Source organism: Misgurnus anguillicaudatus, chromosome 8 (genome assembly GCF_027580225.2).
Source record: "Misgurnus anguillicaudatus chromosome 8, ASM2758022v2, whole genome shotgun sequence".
Classification (NCBI taxonomy): Eukaryota; Metazoa; Chordata; class Actinopteri; order Cypriniformes; family Cobitidae; genus Misgurnus; species Misgurnus anguillicaudatus.
The window spans coordinates 25330273-25355834 of record NC_073344.2 but is presented as its reverse complement, the minus strand read 5'-3'; the positions used below and the strand labels follow the sequence as shown (position 1 = coordinate 25355834).

Sequence of the window (25562 nt, the reverse complement as noted above, 5' to 3'; positions counted from 1 at the left end):
GTGAACTCGACGAGAGATGCTGTGCCCAGAGTTACCAAGTCCTTTATTTTTTCTGAGTTCAGATTTGGGCTATCATTTAAATTGTTTCCATGAGTTGATTTCTGCAGGTTAAGGATTTCGTTCATTAGTTATTGTTGGATGGGCTGTAAAAAATCATTGGGATGTTTTTGGGCTAGTTGGATGTCCATCGAGATGGTTTTGAAAGGTGAATCTGGCAACCCTGGCTTTGCGCTCGCGCAGACGTTTGGTTCAGATTATACAACAATAAAATGTTAGTTTACATGTACAATCAAATTAAAATGTTTAGGGCACATGTAAACGCTATTGTCGTAACCTGCAAAATCGGATTAAATTCAGTCGGATTGACAAAATTTTGTGCATGTAAACATAGCCAATGACAACAAAATTGCAGTTTATACACGTTGCACTTCTAGGATTTTATGACATAAAAATATGAAACTTTAGCGTCACCTAAATGAATAAGTACGAAACAAGGAGTAAAAAGCAAAAAACTATCGGTATCGGCACAGAAATGTTGTATCGGTACATCCCTATTATGTATCCATTTATAATAAGACATTCAATCACAATTTTTAAAGGGGGTTGCACACCGGACAAGAAGCATCAAGCTGCGCAATGTATCTAAAAATCGAACACATTATTTTCTATGAATGTACACACACCAGCAGCGCCTGACAGCGGCTGTTTGCTGCCTAAATCCCTGCCGTGCCACATAATGCCAATCACATAGTTTGACATAAAATAGCATCATATTTTGTATATTTTATATTACAAAATCGTTAATGATTAACATAGACTGCTAACACAAATTTTGCATTTGGACAAAGACTCTGACTAAGCTCACGCTATTAAAAGTGCATGACTGGTGTGCGATACAAGCGAGATGTCCTACACGTTATGCGACACTGCGCTTCTCGTCTGGTATCTGACCTTATTTAGAGTGGTAAAAATGAAAATGTACATGTATGTAAATATACAAAACACACAGGATCACGAGTTGGATTTTGTGTGGGTACCTTGGCGAGGCCGGCGAGAAGTTCAAGAGCAGCCAATGAGATGCTCATGTCGAGTCTCCATTGAGAGTTTAGTCTCTGAGTGAGCAGGTGAATACTGCGGATCAGCAGTCCGGCCGCCGTGTCTGTGTGAAGAGCTGGGATATGACACACAGCACGCCATAGGCAGCGGGTTAGTAATACACACAAACACACACAACGCAAGCCAAGCACAAAAACACAGCGGTCATTGGCCGTGCAAAACATATTACACATGAATACAAACAAGCATTTAAACAGAACTGCTTAAAGAGAAACTAAACAAGGTGCATTCAGCTACATTCAAGATCATGCTTTAAAACGAAATATTCAGATTAAATCTGGTTTTGGTAAACAGTTCTGCAAGACCTAGCTGACAGTAGATGCCATATTTCATTTGACACAATGAGGCAGTGATGGAGGGATACGAGACATCTTTATTATTTATCAAAAAAATTAAGTTTTAGAAGAAATAAAACTCAAAACGAGTTCCTCAGTTCAGTTATGACCTCAAACAAGTAGTGTACTGAGTATAAATATTATAAATATTTAACTCTGGGACTGTATTTCACACCTCACAGCCTCACAGTTAATGTTCAGATGACATTATACATGGCATCTACACGGACATCAGTCTATATCAGACACATATGTTTACAGTCAGGCATTCATTTGACAGACTATTAAACACAAGCAGATGAAAATGTGCATGCATTACAGCGCATTCTTCAGTATCTTTGAAGAACAGCAGACAGAATACACACAGAAATCAACATCATAGTTCAATCACAAGTTCATTATCCACTATACATCACATCAAAAGCTATAAATTTGTCTTTAAAAGACTTATAGTGTAGCGGATGAGAAGACCGTATCAATGGACCCTGTTGTTTTATAGATGGGAACAGCTTGGACACAGTGAAAAATCAATTGTGATCCAAACTGAACTTATTTATACTCCTAAAGGAAAACATCATGGACCAACATGAGACTGATTTAAGGATTTAAGCTAAACTCATTCTGCATTTATGTGCACACATGTTTTCATGCATTTACATGCATATAAACAAACCTGCTATGCAGAACACTGCATTAAAGGTGCAGTGTGTACATTTTAGCGACATCTAGTGGCAAGGCTGCGAATTGCAACCAACAGCTCAGTCCACTGCTCACCCCTCGCTTTTAAAACGCATAGAGAAGCTACGGTAGCTGCCACCGGAAAAACATGTCATTAACGGAGACAACTTAGCAAAAAAATTGTGTCCATTAAGGGCTTCTGTAGAAACATGGAGGCACAAAATGGCGACTTCCACGTAAAGGGACCCTTGGTGTATGTAGATAAAAACGTCTCATTCTAAGGTAATAAAAACATAACGGGCCATTATAAAAAGGTCTTTATACACCCCGATAATATTATTTTGCATTTTTGTCAAGAGATCCTTTTAAAAATTACACACTGCACCTTTAAGGGGGCATCTACACCAAACGTTTATACACAGCTTTGCGCATTGGTTGCTATGATACTTCTGCTTTGTATATTAGTCGTTAAATGATGCAGCAGTTGGTTGTTGTGATATTTGTCCCGCCCCTTCTCCACTGTGATTGGACGGCCAAGTGACATTGACGACCTGAGCATTTCACAAACATTTTATAACTGGGCGCTCAGCACTAATCGTGGAAAAAAACGTCAGCTGCTGGTGTTTTTGAAAAACCTGGCGCTTTCATTGGAAACAATCAAAAATATACATTGAACTGCTTTGGTGTACATGCCCCCTTACACAGGACTTCGAGATTTGACAGGTTTCTCTCAGGTAACGACATTACTGCCTATAGTGTGTTTCCAGTGTATGACATAAGACGTAGTGTACAAGACGTAGCGGTGTAGTGATGAATGCAGAAAAACAGAGGAAAACACCCAGTTAGGAAATAGAAATCTAAAACGGAGATTTAAAAGAAAATCGAAAGTCGAATAATTTTTATATTAGACGAGGTTATTGAGATTTTTTGCCTGCACTTCCGCATTCGTCTTTGTGCCACTACATCTCGTACGCTACAACATACGCTAGAAATGCACTCTCTTGTGAACATGTGTCAGTCATTACTAGATGCTAGTTATTTTAGTTTGTAAAGTTTTAAATATTGATATTTCTCTTAAAAAAAATCACATCAATTGACCTCAGAAGGCCTTTATTAACCCTCTGAAGCTGTGTGGATTACATCTGTAAAGGTCATTATAAAGCTTGAAACAGCAAGGATGTTTTTTTTTATATAAGTATATGATTGTGTCCGTCGGAATAAACAATCATATACATCGACGAAGGCTTGATCGGGAGTAAATCATAGGGGTAATTTTCATTTTTGGGTGACCTATTCCTTTATGGATTAAGAATGAAACAGTGTTGTTCTGTGTGTTGTGGTTGATTGTGTTGATTTTTCTCAGTATTGGATGTAAATGTACCATAGTCTCTGAGCAGGGCCTGTGCGGGTCGGTCACTGTCTGGGGTTGTGGCGTCTGAGCTGCCTGCGCTCGTGTTACTGTTATTGCGACTGTGGCTCTTGGCAAGAGAATGACTTCCATCCACGCTGGCCTGATGAGAGACACATTCATACACAAACAGATGAATCTCTTACGTGAGTGTTTACATCAAACTGCTTTGAATTTGCTAAAATATCAAAGAGAAATGCTTGTACCACTTCAGCCTGAGAGTCAACAGACTCCAGAAGCGCAGAGTCCTGAACGATATTGAGCATCGCCGCTGTTAACAGAACGACATACAAAAACACAACTGAGCCGTTTACAGTACTTTCATTACAAAAGTAGACATGAGATGAACTGATAGAAAATTAAATTAAAGCACAATTACAAGCATTTATTGAAGGATGGCTCGTCCAATCAGATTTCAGAGCCAGAACAATCCATTTCAACAGACAAACCCAGTTATCTGATATACTAAACCAAGAGCCCCACCTAGTATCATCTGTGTATTGATCGAGTCTGTCTCGGTTTGTAGGGCGCCAATCAAAATATTGACCAATCGCAGCTTGAGGGAGAGAAAGGTGACTGCCTTGTCATGGGTGGAATTATCATCATTACTGAATTTCCCTTCCAGAAGAACCTGCCAATGAAATAAGAAACCACGGTCAAATTAAACCTAGTAAAAAAAAAACTGGTTGAATAATAAAGACGAAGGCACACCTCTGATTTGATGTTGCCAAAATGGTGAGGAAGAGGAAGCATGGAGAGGAGGATGTGCATGGACGCTCTCCTCAACTCGGTGGGATTCACGTATGACTTAAACTTGCTCAACTCTCTGTTCAGACAAACACAAACTCAATAAACATGAATTCAACACAATAAGATACAGGTTCAGATAGAAAAGCCAGAATAAATCACTTTTATTTTTAAAATGATGTTTTATTGAATTTATCCAATAGTGAAAGAAAATAGGATTTAATTTCTTTAAATAAAAATGCATTCGTTTCTTGTCTTGGTAATACATAAGTTAATAAAACACCATCGATAGGTTTTTCTCACCGATCAGGTAGTATGGTTTCCAGTGCAGATATAAAGTATGGAACAACAACATTGATGCCTTTGAGATCGGCGCAGAAGAGAGCCGAGGAGTTCAGGATAATGCTGGCCAGAACCGGCCTGCAGATAAAGTCAGATATCTGAAGACCCTGAATGAGCACCATGTAGAACCTGACAGAACGACAACAGAACTAAATTTCAGTCATTCAGTACCACCGGATGTTTGACTGTCAAACCACATCGCTACCCCATGCCAAAAATATGGCCTTAATGAAAATGATGTTTGCACATAAGATAAGACAAATACAGTAAAAGGAACAAGACCGTAAAGTACAGTACATATATGATATTTGACACATGTTTTATGCATCTGTGGTTCTCTGCAGTCATTGACGCGATCAAGGAGAGATTATTCAATAGTTCATCAATGGCAGATGGTGTCATTTTCTCAGATGGATAAATAAGTAATGCATAAATGAGTCAACAAATATACTTGGCCAGCTATTACTACACCTGTGAAGTCTATGGTTCAGGAAGGTTTAGTTGACACCTTACATTAAACCAACACTTTAACCTAAAAGAAAGAAACAATGCATAATTGGACACAAGCGTTTACCTGGAGAGGTAGACGGGAAGAATCTCCTCTCCAGTTTTCTTACTGCAGAAGATCCTGCAGAGCGTCCCGCACGCTTCAGCTCGACCAGACTCATAATTGTCAGGAAACTCATTGGCATCAAACATTGGGTTGGAAACCATGGATTCTGTGGACAACTGAGAACCTTTACGTCTCAGTTCAACTCCAGCTTGAGTCGCCATGGCTGAGACAGACAGACAGATAGAGAGACAGATGCAAACACAAAGACTAAATGATACTTCATACGTCTTCTGCAGGAGATAATAACAGGGATTACCGACAAATTGATCTTCTGATATATATAAAAGAGCTGAATCATTTTTATTAAATAAATGCTGAAAATTTGAAAATGTGGGATTTTTTTGTATTTGAAACGTTTATGATAAAGGATTAGAAAGAAAGGACATTACGCACTACGCCTTAAAGGTGCCATAAAATGCATTGAAATAATCTGTTAAATTTTACATAGAAGGTTTTTTCTTTATTAAGTGAAAAGATGATCCGAGGACAGTTTTACATCCCCATTTACGACTCTTAAAATTATGTCTATTATTACCTTATTTGAAAGAGTCATGAATAATAATGTTGAGCTCTGCTCTGATTGGCTGTTTCTCAGAGCAGCTCCTTCAGTAGCTCTGTGTGTGTGTGTAAACAGATCTTATGTTTGAGTCTGTATCAGATTTTGAGGAACAATCAATAGTTGGAGATTGTTAATGGACGTTTCTGAGTGGTAAGTTTGTGTGTTTTTTTAGTATGGAGTTGCAAAACGTGACTGTAGCGTTCAGCCTAAACACTAGCATATAGCATTAACTAGCATATAGCGCAAACTCAGCAGTCACAACTTTATTTTTAGCATTTTAACAACATTGTAATTAATTTAATGTTGGGGTGTACATCACGACTGTAACGTCACAGTTTTCCAGCAATCTTAAGCATGCATGAGGTTTACATAAGAAAGAGGAAACAATCGTGTTTGAGGCTCACGATACGTCATTACCATGTACAGAACTCTTATTATTCATCTATGACTACATAAATATAGTTTTACATTCTACTGCACCTTTTAATCACAAAGGGGAATTGCAGATATTACTCTTATTAGACTTTATTACTTTTGTTAGACAAGACTAGCAGAGAATTATCTGAAAGTATATTAGCTATAACGGACACTGGATTTGTTGGATCTCACTAAACCAGATTGTAATGCACGTTTCATCCATTTAATCTCCTGGTCAGTCTCCCTGTTATCGTAGCATGTCATCAAAACTTCATTTCACACAAATGTTGATTAAACTCCAATGTCTAATTGTTCAGCATCCTACAGTAAGACAATAAGGCACAATATGGCTGAAACAAACTGCACCAACAATCACGACATGCAGATATATCCATACAAAACAAAATAAACAAATGAGAACTGAAATTAATCAAATGCTAACGCAACAAAAAAAGCTGTCCAATGAATGTTGGGCATAAACTCAAAGTAATACTGGTTGGTGTGTTTCTTTGGAGAAGATCAGTTAGTAGAGGTCCTTCAGGAGATGGTATGGGTAAGAACTAGTAAGTTTAAATGATGACGGGTAAGTTGAGGGATCAAGCGCGGCAGATATTCTCAATGATATTCTCAATGCAGAATATGTGTTGCGGTTGAGCCGATGAGATTTTGGGCAGCAGTCATTAATCAAACCCCTAACGGACCCCTGACTCAAGCAGCGTATGTGAAGATCTCTTGCCCCAAGTAAACAAGTACTGCAACAATGAAAGAGTGGAAGTCAAAACAAACCAAAAGAGATTAAAAGGAAACAAACGGAAAATGAAATAACTGCAACTGGTAAAGCTTGCGTTCCTACTTACAAGATTTATAAGAAAGAAGAATTTGGAAAAATGTTGCTGCAAGATAACAGAGATAAAATGGAAAGAAATCAAAGAACAGCAGTAGAGTTCATGAGACTGTTCAGAAGATCAAAATGCTTTCATTGTTTCTCGTCGTGATTTTTTCTCAACATTAAATAAAAGAGCTTCAGATTCCCCATCATGCAAAAAGAAATCAAGTCAATGAACCAAAGATTTACAATTCATAGTGATGTAAACACTCCTAACAGTTCGATCTGGATTTCCTAGTTTACACTAAAACTTCTATGACCTACATCATTAAACAAACTAATTTGGGCCAAAGCTATCGCTTAAATCAAATAAATTAACTGCTAAACACTTTGGTTAGGCCAGACTGAAAAATAAAGAAGAGATACAGATTATTAGTTAATAATGACATTAGTGTAATGACATTAGTTGATTGTTTATCTGTTTAATCTCTATGAAATCTAAAGCTTCTAACATCATTACACAACATTCACTATGTTTAACTTCAATGTGAACTAATTGTATTTCTATAAGGTAACATACTTCTAAAAAACAAAGAATAAATGAAAATATGAAATACTAAAGACACATTTTTTGATAGTAGATTTGGTAAAAGTTTTTTGATAAAAAATTTGCTAGAAGTTTCATGTTTCTAGGAAAAAAACTCAAGTTTCCATTTATGTAATCTAGTATCACTTTTGTCTCTGCATGTGAACAGTTAGTGTAAGTTATATTAAACATGCACTTTAGTGATTCACTATCCTCACGACTAACTCACTAACCGATGCTAGTCTAAAGCCGCCTTCCCACTGTACACGACAAACGACGGCCAATAAACTGGAAGTCATTCATTCCCTGTAAAGTGTCGCAAAGGGGCTGCATGAGGTGACGACCATATGCCAATGCGTAATTTTCGGATACGTTTTGCTTAAGTCAGTAACCCTTAAATCAGTAACCCTTGAATCCTTTAAAAAAATTATTACTGATGAGTAACCGTGGGTTCAAATTCGGGTCTACCGCGTCTACTTTGCCGCTTGAACATTTTGAGTTTACCCTCTTCATTCGTGCGTGATATTCTAGTCATCGAGACGAAAATTCGCGTCATGGGAGGGGCTTCTTCGACTCCCCTCGCATCCTGTAATCACGTCACTACTAGAGCAAGCTCCTGATTGGTTAACGCGGCGCATTTTTCCTCCAAAGTTCAAAATTTTCAACTCGCGCATTTGCCGCGGCAACACAATTCACGCCATTCGGGTGAATGAGGTGGAATCAGGTCGCGCTAAACGCCTGATTCGCACTTCGAGACCTCCAGACGCGCGTCAATGCGTCTTCACATTGAAATCACTCACGCTTGACGCCTCTACCGCGGCTGGTGTGAACGCAGCATTACTAATTATATTCGCATTACATTTTATATTTACACGTTTTCTTTTTCTTGTCTCAATATGCTCTCTCCAAAAATATTGGTGGTCTTTGTCATATACAGTATGCATATCTGTTTATAGTTTCATTCAATTGTATTCATTTAGTTATTCCATTATAGTAAATATTCATAGATTGAAGGCTCTAGCGCTGGAATGAGCTTCTCTCCCATGTTGGCATGGATTTACAATTAAACTAAAATTTCTGCCACTAGGGGCGAACTCTGACAGTCATGTCTGAATGTCGTGTACAGTGGAAAGCAGCTTAACTTCTGAATATCTGTGTTAATGATGAGAACTTCAGTTTCATAAACATTTCATTGCATTCAGATTGAAAGAATAGTTTTAAAACATAATAGACTACACTAACATCACTAGACACAAAACCTGAATATCATACAATCTTGCAGGTAGGAATGAGTGAAAGAAAAGGAAATTAAAACACCCTTAAGAAGTGAAAAAAAGAGGATAGAAATGATAAACAAAAAACAGAACGAGTGACTATTGATTAAATAAGATAGATAAGAAGTGCCGATCTTACCCGTCATACTGCTGTCTCTGCTCAGACCAGAGTGAAGTTTACAGTGAACCAGCGCAGCATCAAACAGCCATTGGCCAAACAGATTCAGCACGCTATTGACTTTAGGCCGGGTTGGTGCGGGTAGCGGTCGAGGCTCTGAGCTCGTCTGGTTTGGGCTAGAGAGAGGTGACGTAGACGGCTGTTGTGACACTTTGGTTTGGCCGGTCTAAAGAGTAAATGAGAGATGTTTGGTTGTCATTATGAAACGATACATGTCTTACAGGTCTTAGTTCACTAACTATTTGCATGCCAAATGCATAAAAACCTTTTTTCATGCACACAAAGATCACAATTGTGCATTAAGGAAATAAATTAAGTCAGTTTTAATTTAATATTTCATTGAATTAGTTTTGGCATGGTCATACCGATGAAGCTTTGCTGGTCGTCTTGACAACAGCAGTAGGGCGGTGCCTGCGGTTGTGAGGGGGTGTAGTGTTGGTTGTGGTCGGGGGCGGCGGCATACTGAGCCTGTTAACAGGGGTGGGCGGAGCACTGTCTGACCGTGGACGAGATATACCTGAGACAGATGAAATGAGAGACAAAAATACAAAAAATTAATAACAAACATTCAGTTTTTTTATCAGTTTAATGGAGAAATTAAACATCACATCAGTTCAATTTTGCTGCGAGATTACATTATATTTACATTCACATTTATACATTTTGCAGATGCTTTGATACAAAGCAACTTACAGTGAATTCAATTGATATATTTCTTCTATTCAGTATGTGTAAACCATAAGCTTTGTGATGCTAATGCAATGATTTATCAATTGAAATCATGAACAGGAATATTTCGCCATAATGCCCCTGTCAACATGCCCAACATTTAATGAACTGCAAAATGCCAGCATGTTCATTTCAGATGAGAAATAAATGTTCTGTCATCATTTTTGAGTTGGAAAATTCCAGAAATTCAAGTACCAAACCTCAGAAGAAGTGCATTTTAGTGATAGACCGATATATTAGCCGAAAATTTTTATTAACGGCATTGATCGATTAATTTCTTCAATATGCTAATAAATCTTTCAGTTTCTTAAATTAGCTATTCTTAATGAAAAACACTCAGATAAGATGCTAAAATCATTATACACTTTTTAAAATGATGTTACATAACACTTTAGGCAAAGTCTTCAAAGTCAGATCTGCAGCTTAGCAGTAGCTCCAGCTGGGGACAAAGATGTAATATACACATTTAACCTTACCTTGACTAGTAGTTTGAATTCTTACACATTATGCACTAAAACTTAAAATATTTATACAAATATTATAATATATCCAGAAATATTATGCACAATAAATGTTATTTTAGTTTCATCCATTTTCTGTTTATATTAATTTGTGTTACATCTGCCACACTGCTTTCTCAATTGGCATTGTCTAATAAAAACTTATATCGGTTGACCACTAGTGCATTTCAACATGATTAGGACCAAATATTAATTCGTCTGTGACACATACACCACAAAATAATCAAAGACAAGCCAATTTAGACTGGAGTTGGAGAACAGATATAGTTCTGTACATGTTTTATCTCTATATAAATATAAAATTGAAAAACATTTTTATGCATTAAATTATTTTGATGCTCCATGGTGCGTACTGATTGGGTCAGTATTCATATTAGTAAATTAATTTTATGTGAATTGTCCCTTAAGCTCACACACAATAATCACAGACAAAATGTACTTATTAGGGGATGCAATGTTGTAGAGTAGTTTTTATTAATAATTTTTATCAGTTAATTATTACTTTCATCAGATTTAATGAGTTTATAAATGAATTCTGCTAGTAAAGTGAAAGAAAGCTGTTTACTAAAGCACAGTATGTGTAAAGTTTCTAAAGATTGGTGATTTTCATACAGCATCCCAACTGTGGGGTGGCAAAAGAACTAAGCCATGCATTCAAATGAATTATTTGCCTAAAACCTCTGCAGGCACTGTATGGTTGGCAAAGAAAAGACATCTCATCTCCAGACAGATTATAGCCCAAGACATTCATTGATTGGAGCCTTTTGATGAGCAGAGATTATATTTCATCTTGGATGACACCACCACCTCAACATCCACACAAAAAAGACATCAGAAACTCAGTGCTGTTTTCAATCCAGTGCCTACAGTTCCTGTAAATCAGGGGCCAAAAAGTATACATCAATCCACATTAATCAACCTTTTGATTGGTCAAATACCATAAGATGGGAGTCGGTCTCGAAAATTGTTCCGAGATACAGCAACACCTGGAAAAAAATGAGATTATAACAAAACACATTGACAAACATCAACCTCAGGAGATATGACAAAAATCACACGGGAAAACAGTGAGTTAAATCACAGCGTATAGAAGCACCGTCATTCTACATGAAGAAATAAACACTTTCATTGTGTGAGTATTTCTGATCAGCATGTAAGAGATCCAGCCTTCTGTACCCAAACACCTTAAATGATCTGAATCAGGGGAAGTGATGGAGATGGAGAGTTAGTCCCACTGATCGGGTTTAGATATCAGGGTTAGTATACCTATAGAGGGAAGTCGGTCTCGACAATTGCTCCTAGAGACTGTGGCTCCTGAGGGATGGAGAAACATAAACATTATCTCTAAGGAAATATCTGAACATACCAGGACACGGTTAGATCACAGAGACGCTTCTCATCACCTGCATTTATGATTAATGAGCCATTATAATTAATTACCCTGAGCATGGACAGATGTAGGGCCCTGTGATTTCCGCAATGTGGAAAACATGGACACTTCGGAATGTCAGGGAATTCAGCAAATTTTTTATTCATTTATTTTTAAAGTCCAATGTAACTCATTTTCAAATGCTAGTTTTTTGACGTGGTTTCATACATGTTTTGGTAGAAATGTCCGTACACATTATCCTTTTGGACGAATAGATAGGCACGTCTGTTTCTCGTCCCGGGACACAGCAGACTAAAGGTTCAGTAAACTTTCTTCCCGCATCTGCCTTGCTCGCGCACACATCCGCACAACGCAACGCTCCTCACATCTACTTTCCAGCGTGTATTGTATATGTTCCTCAGACATGAGGTCTCATAAAGCGTTCACACAGGTGCATCGCCCCCGGCAGTCAACACATACACAGAATCACTCAACTAAGTTCTTGTTTAAGTAAACATAAACAACTGGATGTTTATCATTATACTAAAACAGTGCAGTCTGTCTTGGGTCGGGAGTGACGGGAGCCTGCTGCTTTCTGTGTCAGAAACGTTCATTACACACACACAAAACAAAAATGAAAATCACTTACTACCCTTAACTGAACAACTTTTGCAGCTGCACATTTAATTCATACAGAAAGGACTGTGCAGTGTTTTATTTGTATTTATTGCTAATGTTAAATTATAGATTGTTGACTGAAAATTTCTAATAACTAATATATATACATTATAATACAGATGCCTAAAAAGTGGAACTTATTAAAACAATATAGCACATGCCTCAAAAAGTTTTGTGTATCATGGAACATTGTTTATGTTATTATGGCGCTATCCATTGGATAGTACGAGACTCGATAAGTTAAGCGAGCTGAGCCGCATGGTGCCGAGTCGCGTCATACCACACAATGAAAAAGTGACTTTAGACGACTATGTTGTTTTCTGTCAAATCATGTGAATATACACAGACACATCGTTCAGCCTGGAGGTGAAGTGGTCTTACCGAGGAACGCGTCAACGAGACAGCTGACTCCTCTCATTGCTCTGAAGAAGATCTGAGGCAGTTGTTTGAGGCAGGGGTGCTGCAAGACCTCATGTGGGACACTGTTACCTCCCAATAACTGCTCCTGAAACTTTGGAGTGGAACTCACAATAACAGGATTGCTCAGGTCCACAGGATTACTGATGTGAGAGAGAAAGCATCCATGAATATGTGTTCAGATTGTTTTAAAGATGAGATGTAAAGATGAGATTCTGTTGCAGACCTGAGCATGTGCAGAAAGCGATACCACGTCTGAGACACACAATCATTGTCCATCTCAGCTGGGATGAGACTAGCGTCCTCCTCCGGCACTTTAAACAGAGGAAACGATGGGCCATACATGAACCTCAGCAACCTGCAGAAGAACGATGGAAGGACTAAAAATACTGATAGCATTGACAACACAGCACCACATTTTAGGGCTGGGTAAAAATATCGATTCATCAATGCATTGCAATTATTTGTTTCTCAATTCAATATCGATTCATCAAATTCTATGAATCGATTCAGCCCCCCGGCCAGTGGCGGCGCTGTGGGCAACACTCTAGTGAGAGCGTTCAGCCTTGTACAAGACGCGCTATATCAAATAGGCCTGGCAAACTCGACTCCTTTTAAGGATCCGGGTTATTGTGAGTCACTCACTAAAGTGATCCGGGTTGTGTGAGTCACTTGAATCACTTGAGTCAGTATTGCTAAATCGCCAAGGAAACTCAGTACAGACCCACTTGTAACCGGCTGATCCACGCGACTCGAGATTCTCAGAGCCGGAAACATTGCAGACTCGCAGACCATGGGACTTGCTCTACAGATCCACTAACCGGCTGATTCACGTGGATCAGCCGGAGCCGGTTAGTGGATCTATAGAGCGACTGAAGTCTCCTCAAAAGCAAATCCACAACAAAAGCCTTTCACTTCTGAGATAACATGCTTATAGGCTTTAGGTTTGGTGTGTGTATGGTCGACCATTTAAAAAATAGGCCTAATAATAGCATAAATATAGAAAAAACTGTGTCCTGCTTATGCAGCCCCCAGAGGCGGAGAGACAGTTCGCGCTGATCAGCCGGTTACGGATCAGCCGGTTACAAGTTGAAAGATTCTCGAGTCAGAACAGATCTCTCGAGTTTGCAATGTTTCCGGCTCTGAGTGAGAATCTCGGGTCAGTTCGCGGCTCGCGCAGATCCGCAGGTCTCTCGAGTTTGCAATGTTTTCGGCTCTGAGTGAGAATCTCGGGTCAATTCGCGGATCCGCAGGTCTCTCGAGTTTGCAATGTTTCCGGCTCTGAGTGAGAATCTCGGGTCAGTTCTCGCACAGATCAGCCGGTTACGAGTGGATCTGTAGTGCGAGCGAAGTCTCATCAATAATGTTGAAAGAGGTTTGTGTGTGTGGTGGCGCTGTTTATGGTTTTACAATGAATTGTAGTAGGACTCAACTGATCCGGGTAAATGACACTAGAGACTCGCGACTCATGAGTTAATTTAAAGATCCGGGTTAAAGATCCGAGTGAGTCGCGACTCAAACAGGTCTAATATCAAAACAGAAAGATCAAAGATGGCAAACAGCAGCACTTCTTTCAAGCCTGCACCATCAACGTGATCAAACATTAGCAGAGGTGGAAAGAAACAAATTACATTTACTCACGTTACTGTAAATGAGTAGTTTTTTGTGTACTTTTACTTTTTTGAGTAGTTTTTAAAATCTGTACTTTTACTTAAGTATGTTTTGTTTGAAGTATTGTACTTCGCTACATTTTAAATCATATCCGTTACAGAGTATATTTTTTTAAAGCAAGGTGATAAAGACGCGCAACGGATGATTGATGGGCGGGGGAACGCGCAAAAAGAACCATGGAGACGGACGAGACAGGCGCGCGCTAATGCAGACCCGCCTCAGTTCAAATCTTATGAAAGAAACCCCTGGTCATATTTAAGCGACCACTTTCCACTGACGCGAAGCGAGTGTTTCATTCCTATAAAAGGTAAGATTCATGCTCTCGAGTACGAACTTGCAGACCGGGGTGTAATGCTCATTTGCATGACGCGTTTTTAATACAATGCGCATTATCCATCGCAGTCTAGCAGCTTCGCGTCAAGTCAAACACAACTTCAGAACGTCCTCGAAAATGCGCAGCTCATTAGACATTGCAGAGAGAGAGAGAGAGAGAGAATAAAGGTCTGACATCAGGTACCCAGGTCAGGGACGCTAGAAGACAATAAACGTGTCAAAAGTATGACATGGCGCTCATCTTATTATATGCTCATTTAAACTAGATATATAGTTTAATAAAATAATGTATGTTACCAGCAATACATCAATTACAACCTTACTATAGTGATTGTATTTACAAGCTGCTGACCACCTTCAAAAGTGCATAACTCGCATGTAAAATCATTAAATAATTCCTTAAATGTTTCTTAGTTTAAAAAAGCTTTTTATTTTATTAACTTTTTGTTATTGCACTTTAATTGTAAAGATGTTCCTACAATTAAAAATAACTAGTTTGAGATTTATATTCCCTTGTCGTTTTTGAACTATACTAAAATCATACACCTCTCCCCGCTGTAAAAAAAAGTAACTTTTTAATGATTTACTTTTTACTTTTACTTGAGTAGATTTTTAGACCAGTAACTTTACTTTTACTTAAGTAAAATATTTTAGTACTTTTTCCACCTCTGAACATTAGTAATACTACACACATTATTTAAAAACATACTCGGGTACTTAATTGCTTGTGTATTTACTTATTATTGAATCGATATCGAAGGAAGTAAATCAATATTGAATTGAATCGAATCGAATTGAATCGAAGCATCAAGAATCGAAATCGAATCGAATTGTGAAATTGCTAACAATACCCAGCCCTACCACATTTATTTTAAGATTTTGACAAAAGTTTGCATTTATCCTCTATAAGCATCATGTGTGAGACAATTTTATAAAATACATTTACAAAAATCTTTATAGACAGCGTACAGCAATGGATCAATAGTTGACTGTATGATATCCTGCAGTTGCATTGTGCGCTTAAACCTTAACATGCAAATAACTTAACTCTGTGCAGATGTTGTCAATTTCAAATCAATGATAATCTGCAGATGCTGTACATTTTTACATCACTGCTGAAGTACCTGGATGTAAGAGCGGCGATGACTTTACTCCACTGCTCCACTACAGGTGGGTGGTGTCTCCAATTGGCCAGCATCTCTCGTGCCGTCTTCCAATAGGGTGGCGTGGGGAAACAGCGCGTGCAGGCCAGAAACCAAACCTCAAACAACACGCTGATCAACTTCTCTGCCAGCTTTTCTGCTATTCCACCTGCAGAAGAAAAAAATGATGCCTGTCAGAGCAATACAGTCTTGTTCATATAAGGATTATTAGAAGTCATTTTAATGTGACAGTTTGATCTAAGGTAACCAAACTAAATTTTTTGTGGGGAATAAAGCAAATCCACATCGGACCAAAGATTCTACATATGCTGACTGAACACTTTGACATCACGGGAGGTTCATTAGCATACTGCACCCATAATGTTTGTTTAGATGCAAACATGCACCTGCTCTCATTTGGATGTTAGTCAGTCTGAGATGTTGTGAAATACTCTTCTATACTGGAGGAAAAACAGGGCGTTTGCCCATGGATGTTACGAATACAGACCTCCCACAGTGGGCGGGGCCAGTAGCGTGTCATTGATGCGGAGCAGGAAGAGTAGGAGCACCTCCCAGGTCTCTCTGGCCATACCGGGCGAATCCCGCGCCAACTTCTGCACGGCAGATAGCACTTGCTGACACAATTTAAAGTGCATCAGACTGAAGTGTTCTGGTCTGAAAGAAACAAAGCAATTCAGAAACATTCACACTTGCTCCACCTAGATCAGAAACAGGAAGTGCAAGTATGCCACACCTATCCTCTGTGAGAAAATACCACAGATACTGTTAGTGAACTATTGCACAGTTGAATCATGGGTAATTAATGCACACCTGGGCAGGAAAAGGTTGTGCAGGTGTTTGAGGATGGTCTGAACATAGAGATTGGGTTCTTTGATGATGGGCGGTGGTATGGAATCTCTTGGAGAAACCAGGGCCATTATCCAGTCTGTGTAGACATCCACACACAACTTCACCGTATCTCCATCCAGCGGGAGCGTCAGGCCGTAACACAGGACCTCCATGGTCCATTTGACCTGTGGATAAGAACGACAGCATCGACCCAATAAACAATAGAACTAGATGAAACAGTCTTGGGATGAAACAAAAACGCAAAATCATGGATAACTTTGATGGCTCCAATGCAGTTAGGGCTCTCACAATGATTAAATAATTGTCTCATCGTGATTGTTTGACCTCATCATGATGATTTCAGATCACCGCAATGATTGCACATCTCTTCAAAAAACACAAGGGGGAGCTGCAGCGCCTCTATAAATGAGACGGTATCAGATGGTGCTCCTTAACTGACAGTGTAAACGCAATACATTGCAAAGCCATTCAATACAGTGGAAAAAAACTGCATTTAAAGAAATGCTGCAAAACTTTGATAAGTAGTATAAACTGTCAGGTAAAACATACATTTCCAAAACAGCTATTTCAAATTTAGGGAAGTGGAGGATGCTATTCTTAAGGATATGCAAGAAATTGTGGTCCAGTACTAATAGTGGCTACTATTTAAGGCCTGTTCTGGTATAGTCAGTTTATTTTTATTGCATTTCTATTTTCAGTTATTTTTCAGACACTTTATTAAGTATATTTCTTATGAAGAATTTTCAGTTTTTGAAAGATATTAATTTAATGAATATTTACTGCCAGGTAAACCTTGCAAAAGATTTAAATAATCACAACAATGTGTGAAAATTATTTCATGAGAAAAAAAAACTTTGAGAATTAAAAGCAATAAAACAAACAATTAATCTCATAATTGCCAAAGTCCTAAAACAGGCAATTAATCGTTATAATCTGCACAATTTATTGGACAATTAACCGTCAGCCAAATTTCATAACCGTGACAGCCATAAATGCAGTCATCGAGTTTTTTTTCAAAATCTTTCAAAATCAACATTTTAACACTTCTTCAATTTTTCAGCATCATATTGGAATTAAAATATTCCATAAATTGACTAATTCGGCAGATGCTTTTATCCAAAACAACAGAGTGCATTTATGCTATACGTTTTGGCAGTAATTTAAAGTTCAAATCCCTAACCCTACTATAAGCAATTGTACGTCAATACAAACAGCACTAACAACACAAGCAAATAAATTGATGAGACCTAGCGTTATATCACTGAATTATATATTAGGTTAGATTATGCAAAAAAAAACACAGTCAATTGCTCAATGATGTGTTGTTTAAAGGTGCAGTGTGTAGATTGTCCATGATTGCACATTGCAACCAAAGACTAAGTCGACCACTTACCCCTCCATTTCGAAGCACATAGAAAAGCTATGGTAGGGGACCCACGTTGAATGTAGATAGAAATGGCTCATTGTAAGGTAATTAAAACAATGAAGCTCATTATGTAAGGTCTTTACACAACACTAAAAATATGGTTTTCACACTGCACCTTTAACCAGCACTTTTCAGTGTTAATCACCATTAGCTGGCATTAAACTGGATCAGAAGAACCGAGTTGGAGGGGGAGAGGTCAAGAAAAACAAATCAGAGGTGAAAAGGGAATTAACAGGATATCCTTCTGTTCTTATCACAGTATACAGAATCCTACATTAAATAAAAACACAATGAGATACAGAGTGGATGTCACACACACACACACACACACACACACACACACACACACATGACTTTTAACCCACCCAGATACACAAACAAACAAATTAGAGAAGTAAACGTCAGCTTTAACAGACACAGACATTTAAATGAACAAACATCACAGGTACTAAATGGGTCAACATCCTCATTTACATTTTAGATCATGCAAATACAAAAGAAAATGAAACTTTGAGGACAGTGCTGGTCAAGACACACAGACATACAACTGAGAGAACCTCACAGTATCACAACGCTGCCATGGCAGGACCAATAAAGTTCTCTGGAATACTACAAAAATACTATGGTATTCACGGTGATCATTCAGCACCACAGTATATCAGAAGTTAAGTCTTTTGCACGGTGACATTAGTTATTAAAGGCATTCCTCAAATTACTCCAAACATTTCATGTCGGGGTTTGGTTAAAATTGTCAACAATCTCAGCGGTGACTGTCAACTCCTTGAATGTTCTCTACCAGAACGCCCTAAGGTTTCTCTTCAACTAAGCAGCATAACAGTTAATAGTTAACAGGTTGGATTTATTTAGAAATAATTCATGGCAAGCACTAAGTCGACCTTGTGACCCTACTGCAGTCTCAGGTTTGAATTTAAGACTTTTCACAGAAATAGGCTGTGGTTACACACAAACACACACTCCTCACCTCCTTGTCAGTTTTCAGGAGGCATTCAGACGGTGCGCCTCCGAGGCTATTTCCCAGGGGACGTACCACTGCATTTGCCACTTCACGCCCTACGCCCGTCGGGTAAGTGTGCAACACACTCAGGTGGCCCTGATCACTTTGGACCACAAGGTGTAATGACCTCCACTCTGAGTACATGACCGAGACTTCAACTGGATCTCAGCGTGGCCTGAGGAGACACACAAACAAAACACACAGGTTTGCAAAAGTATGAACAGTACAAAACAATTTTTACTGAAGGTGAAGTCAAGGACTGCGTCAAGCAATGATAAACTATGCAGGATGATGTTTTGACAACACTGCGCTTTGTGAGACATCGGACACAAGCGACTGTGATTTGTTTACACTACAACTGAATTAATCTAATGTAAAATACAAGCAAAGGTATTTCAAAAGATTTAAAATACATATGTGATGTCCCCAGAGTACGTATGTGAAGTTTTAACTCAAAATACCCCACAGATAATTTATTATTATAACATGTTCAAATTGACACTTTGTAGGTGTGAGCAAAAATGTGCCGTTTTTGGGTCTGTCCTTTAAAATGCAAATGAGCTGACCTCTTCAATAAATGGCAGTGCCGTGGTTGGATAGTGTACATAAAAGGTGTTATTATAAGATGATCCCCATCTGACATCACAAGGGGAGCCATGAGAAATTTTTTCACATGCTTGCAGAGAATGGTTTACCAAAACTAAGTTACTGGGTTGATTTTTTTCCCACATTTTCTAGGTTAATAGAAGCACTGAGGATCCAATTATATAGCACATAAACATGGAAACAGTCAGATTTTCATGATATTTCTCATTTAATTCAACAAATTATAAAAACATATGGCAATTTCCAATATAACTACACACATGTACACCTCTATATAACCTGTTTACTGATGTATATTGAAATAAACACAAATACATGTATTAGAGTCACATAATAGCTTTTACATGGTAACTTAGTACTACCATAACAAACTACCATAGTACTGCCATAGTATTACTACCACGGTACGATTTAGTGCATTTGTATAAATGTAATCTCTAACTTTTAAATGTCATATAAGTGAGGTAAATGAATATACATAAACCAATCAGATGCTCATAAATGTAACTCTATTTGTGTACTGTTAAATCCATTTCTGTTGTTGTTTTCTCTTTAACTTCCGTAGCCGGAGTGTTTATTAGCCTCCGTGCTAACCACATAGACATCATTCACTATACACAACACAACCGTCTACCGTCATATTTACACATTTACATCACTAACTTACTTCTTTATTAATACCAATCATCTGTATACACATGTGTTCAAATAAAATACAATAAAAGACTCGGGTTATAAGGCAACACTGCTGGAAGCTAGTCAAGCAGTCTGCGAGCTAAGCTAACAGATTCCTTCTTAACGAACAGTGTCATTAAATCACACAAAAAACATCAAATCATCCCTAGAGATCTTAACAGATGAGCGACAAAACCAATGATAATTTACCTCATGTTTAATAAACCTTCAAATCTGTCAGATGTAGATCTTAATGATCGTCAGAATCATCACACATCAGTCAGGTCAATGTTTGACAACTGACTCCAGCATCACGCGCGCTTAAACACAAACACATGTCACTCACGATAATCCCGAGATAAACTTACACATTGAGGAGAAATGATCAAAAAGCACACGATTTCGTATTATTGACTGTATAAACCGGAGCAGGCCGCAATGCGGGACTGTGGCCGTGACTCAAAAGCAGCCGAGCTCCCTATCAAGACAGATCACTAGATGGAGACGACCACACCGATCTTCTGAGGTAAAATATTTGACTTGAAGCAATCCACTGTGCAGAGAACATTTACTAAACATTGGCATGGCTTTAGTGTTCAAACTATTTAGATAACTAAGTTTTTGTTCAGTCTAGGCAGACAGCACACTAGATTTTGAGACACAGCCTGTGTGACAGCAGCGGGTACACAACGCAAACATAAGAACAAGACAGCCTTACCTGATTCACTTCACATAGCAGTCAATCAATCGATTCTTCTTGAAATTAAACGGTAAACGCGTGTGTGATCGAGCAGCATGTTTATCAGTAGATCAGAATCGATCAGATCAGATCGTCCATCGTCGGCACAGGCGACTGGGGTTTGGCTGGCTGATGTGAGTGATCACTACCGAGATTCAATTCGCGAAAGAATCGGTTCGTGCGCCGATTGTGAACTGGTGAATCAGCTGGTGAATCAGTTCTTTTTTGGTAATTCATTCGGTGTAAAACTGATGTTAGTGACATTTTTTACGTTTCACACAATCACAATGACAGCATTATTTGAAATAAAACAACTATTTAGTATAAACCATTAACAAAACAATATTTAAGTTAAAAGTCTACATGTGTTAAGTTAGCAAAATTTCCTTTTCATTTTTTTTTATATATAAAATATTTAATTCACACAAACATTTCTTGTACATAACTGCACTTCTGCAAACAACATGACACTTTTGCATAGGGTACATACAATCTGTAAATATGTAAATGTGACAATATACTACCCTATACAATGTCTCTATTCCCATTTCTGTACGTTTGTGTTTACTTTATTGTCATGTTATTAGTTTTTATTGTGTAGTAGCTTGCATAAGAAAAAGTCCTTGGCAATAAAGCTTGATTCTGAAATCAAGTTGGAACTTTTTGCAACTTGAAATCAGTGATTAATTGAATCGGTTCATTCGAACCGCCCGAATGATTTGACTCATTACCATGAATCGGACATCTCAACGCCCAAACCTCCAGTAGCGTAAACTGAACTTCAGAATGATAGGACAGGACAGAAATGCGAATATATTTTGAGATACTTGTTGGTTATAAAGAACAAGATGATTTGCTTTAAAGGTGCCAAAGAATGCATTGAAATAATATGTGAAATTGTTCTTTGATATTTACACAGAAGATATGTAACTTGCAAAAATGATCCATTAATGTTTTTACATGTCCATTTACAATACCCTAGGACTTGTCCTTCAAATAAAATGGTCTATTTTTGCACTATTTGGAAAGTGTATGAATAATCATGTTGAGCTCTGCTCTGATTGGCTAGTTCACATCAGTAAACATGTTTTTTGCATGCACGAGGTTTACATAAGAAGAAGGAAACAAACACATTTAAGGCTCACGATATGTCATTACCATGTACAGAACACTTATTATTCATTTATGCGTACATAAATACAATTTTTATTCTATGGCACCTTTAACTCAATTACTATTCTCTATTATGGATTTGTTGAAAACAGTGCCATCTTTTGACAAAGAAAATCTGGTGCGCCCCATTTAAATTCCCTATTTCAGTTTCTGTCAGATAAAACCAAAGAATGCAATTTTATTTCAATTAATGTTATTATTTCTTTAAAAGCAAAACCTGTCAGGTTCATATAATAAAACTTGGGGAGTTACAGAATTAATTTAGAATAGGCCTAATTCATTTTTTTAGATTAAACCTCATAACCCATAATAAATGTAGAATTGTGAAATGAAGATTTTCCATGTAGTATTGCAGTATTTTGTCCAACACTTGTTAATAGTTTGTAACAGATGGCTTACAATGAAATGCTAGATACAAGGTTTTGTTATTAGTATGCTTTCTATTTTCTAACCGTATGCATCTGTCCTCAAAATCTCCCTTAAAGCCAACACAAAACCTTTTCAATGTGATTCTAAGATGCTGAAATCATTGCCAGCACAGCACTTAATACAGAAACCCAAAGAAGCAGTGAATATAAATAATTGAACAGAAGAGAGTATTTACTAGATCCAGAGAGCACATTTTGAAGCGCTCTAATCCTCTGAAATATTGTTACAAATATCTGTTGTATATTTGTATAGAAAGAATCAGATGTGTTATCAAATGTCACAGTTTCTTTGTCACAGTTTTATTTCCTGTTGAAACAGGAAGTTGGGTTTATTTATTTGATGTCACAGCAATGATAAAAGGTTTGCTTGATGTTGCCAGTCAGTGGCAGGTAGTAAACTTCATTTATAGTGGTAGATTCTCAAAAGCAAAACTTTTTATCCTTTTACAAGAGCAAGATTTTATTTTGGTATATTTCCTGGAGAAACTTTCTGAGCAGGTAAATGAACAAACGTTCATTTTGATTGGGACTGTACAGTACATCATCTCTCCTGTATAATAGAGATTGTAAAAATGTTAAAGTTCACTAGATGGCAGTATGTACACATTACAAACACAGACTGAAGACTACTGCTCATCTGATGTTGCTGATGTTTGGCATTTATAATGTAGGAAGCAAAAGCCTGAATCTCACATCCAGGTCATGTTTTGCATTTCAGAAAAATTAAATACATTTTTAATTCGAATGAAGCCATTTCTTCATAACAATTAAGCACTTCCCATTACCCATTACTGTATATATTGGTGTTTGAGTTCGCAATGATGATTCTCATTTTAATTCTCATTACAATGATGTTTTACATTTTAAATAATTAGCATAAATGTCAGTAAAATAATGTATAAGACCGGTACACAAACATTACTGCGATTTTGAAAAGAAAATGAGTTTAATTGTCAGGAAAACAACATTACAATGCAAATAAACCTTAATGATCATAGCAGATGGGTGTTCTGGGTGGTAATAAACTGTAATGATCATCGAGTGAATTTCTGTTACTGACAGCAGTACATACAAAGACAACGGTTGAGGATAGTTAAATGTTAATGTATAGCTCTCATTCAGTCTGTATGTGAATGCTGAAGTGCTCATCAGTAAACAATCCTGCTGTGTTTCAATGAGAAGTGCTGGGCAGAAAAACTCTGATTGCAATTTTCCAGTGAGTTTATAAAAGCAGCCTCGTCTTTTATTTTCACTCCTGTTCTTGTGTTTCTGCATGAAGAACAAATCACGCTATAGTGTGTTTTACCATCATAATGATTTTGTGTGTTTTATGCAGCACAGCTGCTGATTGCTATGAAACATGTTAGTAAAGCTTTTTGTATGCATTTAAGCAGATCCTTTAACTATGCAGTTGTTAAACACAATAGCACTGATTTGTATTGTCAGGTTGATGTTTTTTTGGCACCAGAAGCCTGCAACAGGAATGAAAATACTGATGTGGTCTCTGTTTTAACACTTAGGAAGCTCCCTACATAAACAGCACTTACATTTAGCTGACACTCGACTACTGAAGCAGACAGAACATGCATCATGTGACCTTCGCTGTCTTTGCTCTTATTGGTCGCCTGTACGTAGAGTTTTTCTGGACACGCACACATGGCAGGAAGTCAACAGCTGTCATTGAAAATGAATGAGATCAGGTCTCTCAGAAATGTATCAGTAAGCAATCTTATTTCCATCTTTAAATGTAAAATTTTGTGTATAAGGTTTGTTTATCAACAGGCAGTGACATAGAAACACAGTGGTAGTAACCCAGCTGGCACACGACCAACTTTCAACGTTGAAATTTGGTTGAAATATGTCAGTTGTTTGTTAAAACAACGTGAAACCATAGTTAATTTTAAATGATTGCAAAGGGGTAATAAAATGCTTAAAAGTTAAAGTTGAAATTTGGTTGAAATAATGGCAGTTGTTTGCTCAACGTTAATACAACGTTAAAATAACAGTTGAAGTTAAACAGTTGAAGAAGGGTAATAAAATGCTTAAAAATTAATGTTGAAATTTGGTTGAAATAATGCCAGTTGTTTGCTCAACGTTAATACAACGTTAAAACAACAGTTGAAGTTAAACATTTGCAAAAGGGTAATAAAATGCTTAAAAATTAATGTTGAAATTTGGTTGAAATAATGGCAGTTGTTTGTTCAACGTTAATACAACGTTAAAATAACAGTTGAAGTTAAACAGTTGAAGAAGGGTAATAAAATGCTTAAAAATTAATGTTGAAATTTGGTTGAAATAATGCCAGTTGTTTGCTCAACGTTAATACAACGTTAAAACAACAGTTGAAGTTAAACATTTGCAAAAGGGTAATAAAATGCTTAAAAATTAATGTTGAAATTTGGTTGAAATAATGGCAGTTGTTTGCTCAACGTTAATACAACGTTAAAATAACAGTTGAAGTTAAACAGTTGAAGAAGGGTAATAAAATGCTTAAAAATTAATGTTGAAATTTGGTTGAAATAATGCCAGTTGTTTGCTCAACGTTAATACAACGTTAAAACAACAGTTGAAGTTAAACATTTGCAAAAGGGTAATAAAATGCTTAAAAATTAATGTTGAAATTTGGTTGAAATAATGGCAGTTGTTTGCTCAACGTTAATACAACGTTAAAATAACAGTTGAAGTTAAACA

The 25562-nt window shown here is 37.5% G+C and overlaps 1 protein-coding gene across 5 annotated transcripts in view; it reads right to left on the bottom strand.

Moving 5' to 3' along the window:
- Positions 1-21437, bottom strand: part of ralgapb (Ral GTPase activating protein non-catalytic subunit beta) — a 31943-nt gene extending 10506 nt beyond the window's left edge. Inside the window, exons 1-17 of one of the 5 annotated variants that reach the window (XM_073870537.1) lie at positions 21250-21437; positions 19218-19425; positions 16771-16973; positions 16448-16614; positions 15922-16108; positions 13020-13151; positions 12758-12936; positions 9445-9596; positions 9041-9245; positions 7073-7108; positions 5201-5402; positions 4588-4755; positions 4249-4363; positions 4021-4168; positions 3744-3808; positions 3511-3640; positions 1038-1171 (exon numbers count right to left, since the gene is read on the bottom strand). In XM_073870537.1, coding sequence (XP_073726638.1) covers positions 1038-1171; positions 3511-3640; positions 3744-3808; positions 4021-4168; positions 4249-4363; positions 4588-4755; positions 5201-5402; positions 7073-7108; positions 9041-9245; positions 9445-9596; positions 12758-12936; positions 13020-13151; positions 15922-16108; positions 16448-16614; positions 16771-16973; positions 19218-19394 — 2400 coding nt within the window. In that variant the 5' untranslated portion in view covers positions 19395-19425; positions 21250-21437. Of the gene's footprint in view, positions 1-1037; positions 1172-3510; positions 3641-3743; positions 3809-4020; positions 4169-4248; positions 4364-4587; positions 4756-5200; positions 5403-7072; positions 7109-9040; positions 9246-9444; positions 9597-12757; positions 12937-13019; positions 13152-15921; positions 16109-16447; positions 16615-16770; positions 16974-19217; positions 19426-20741; positions 20888-21249 lie in introns of those variants that run through there. The other 4 variants (XM_073870539.1, XM_073870538.1, XM_073870541.1 and 1 more) reach the window with 4 other exon arrangements.
- Between the last annotated feature and the right edge of the window lie 4125 nt (positions 21438-25562).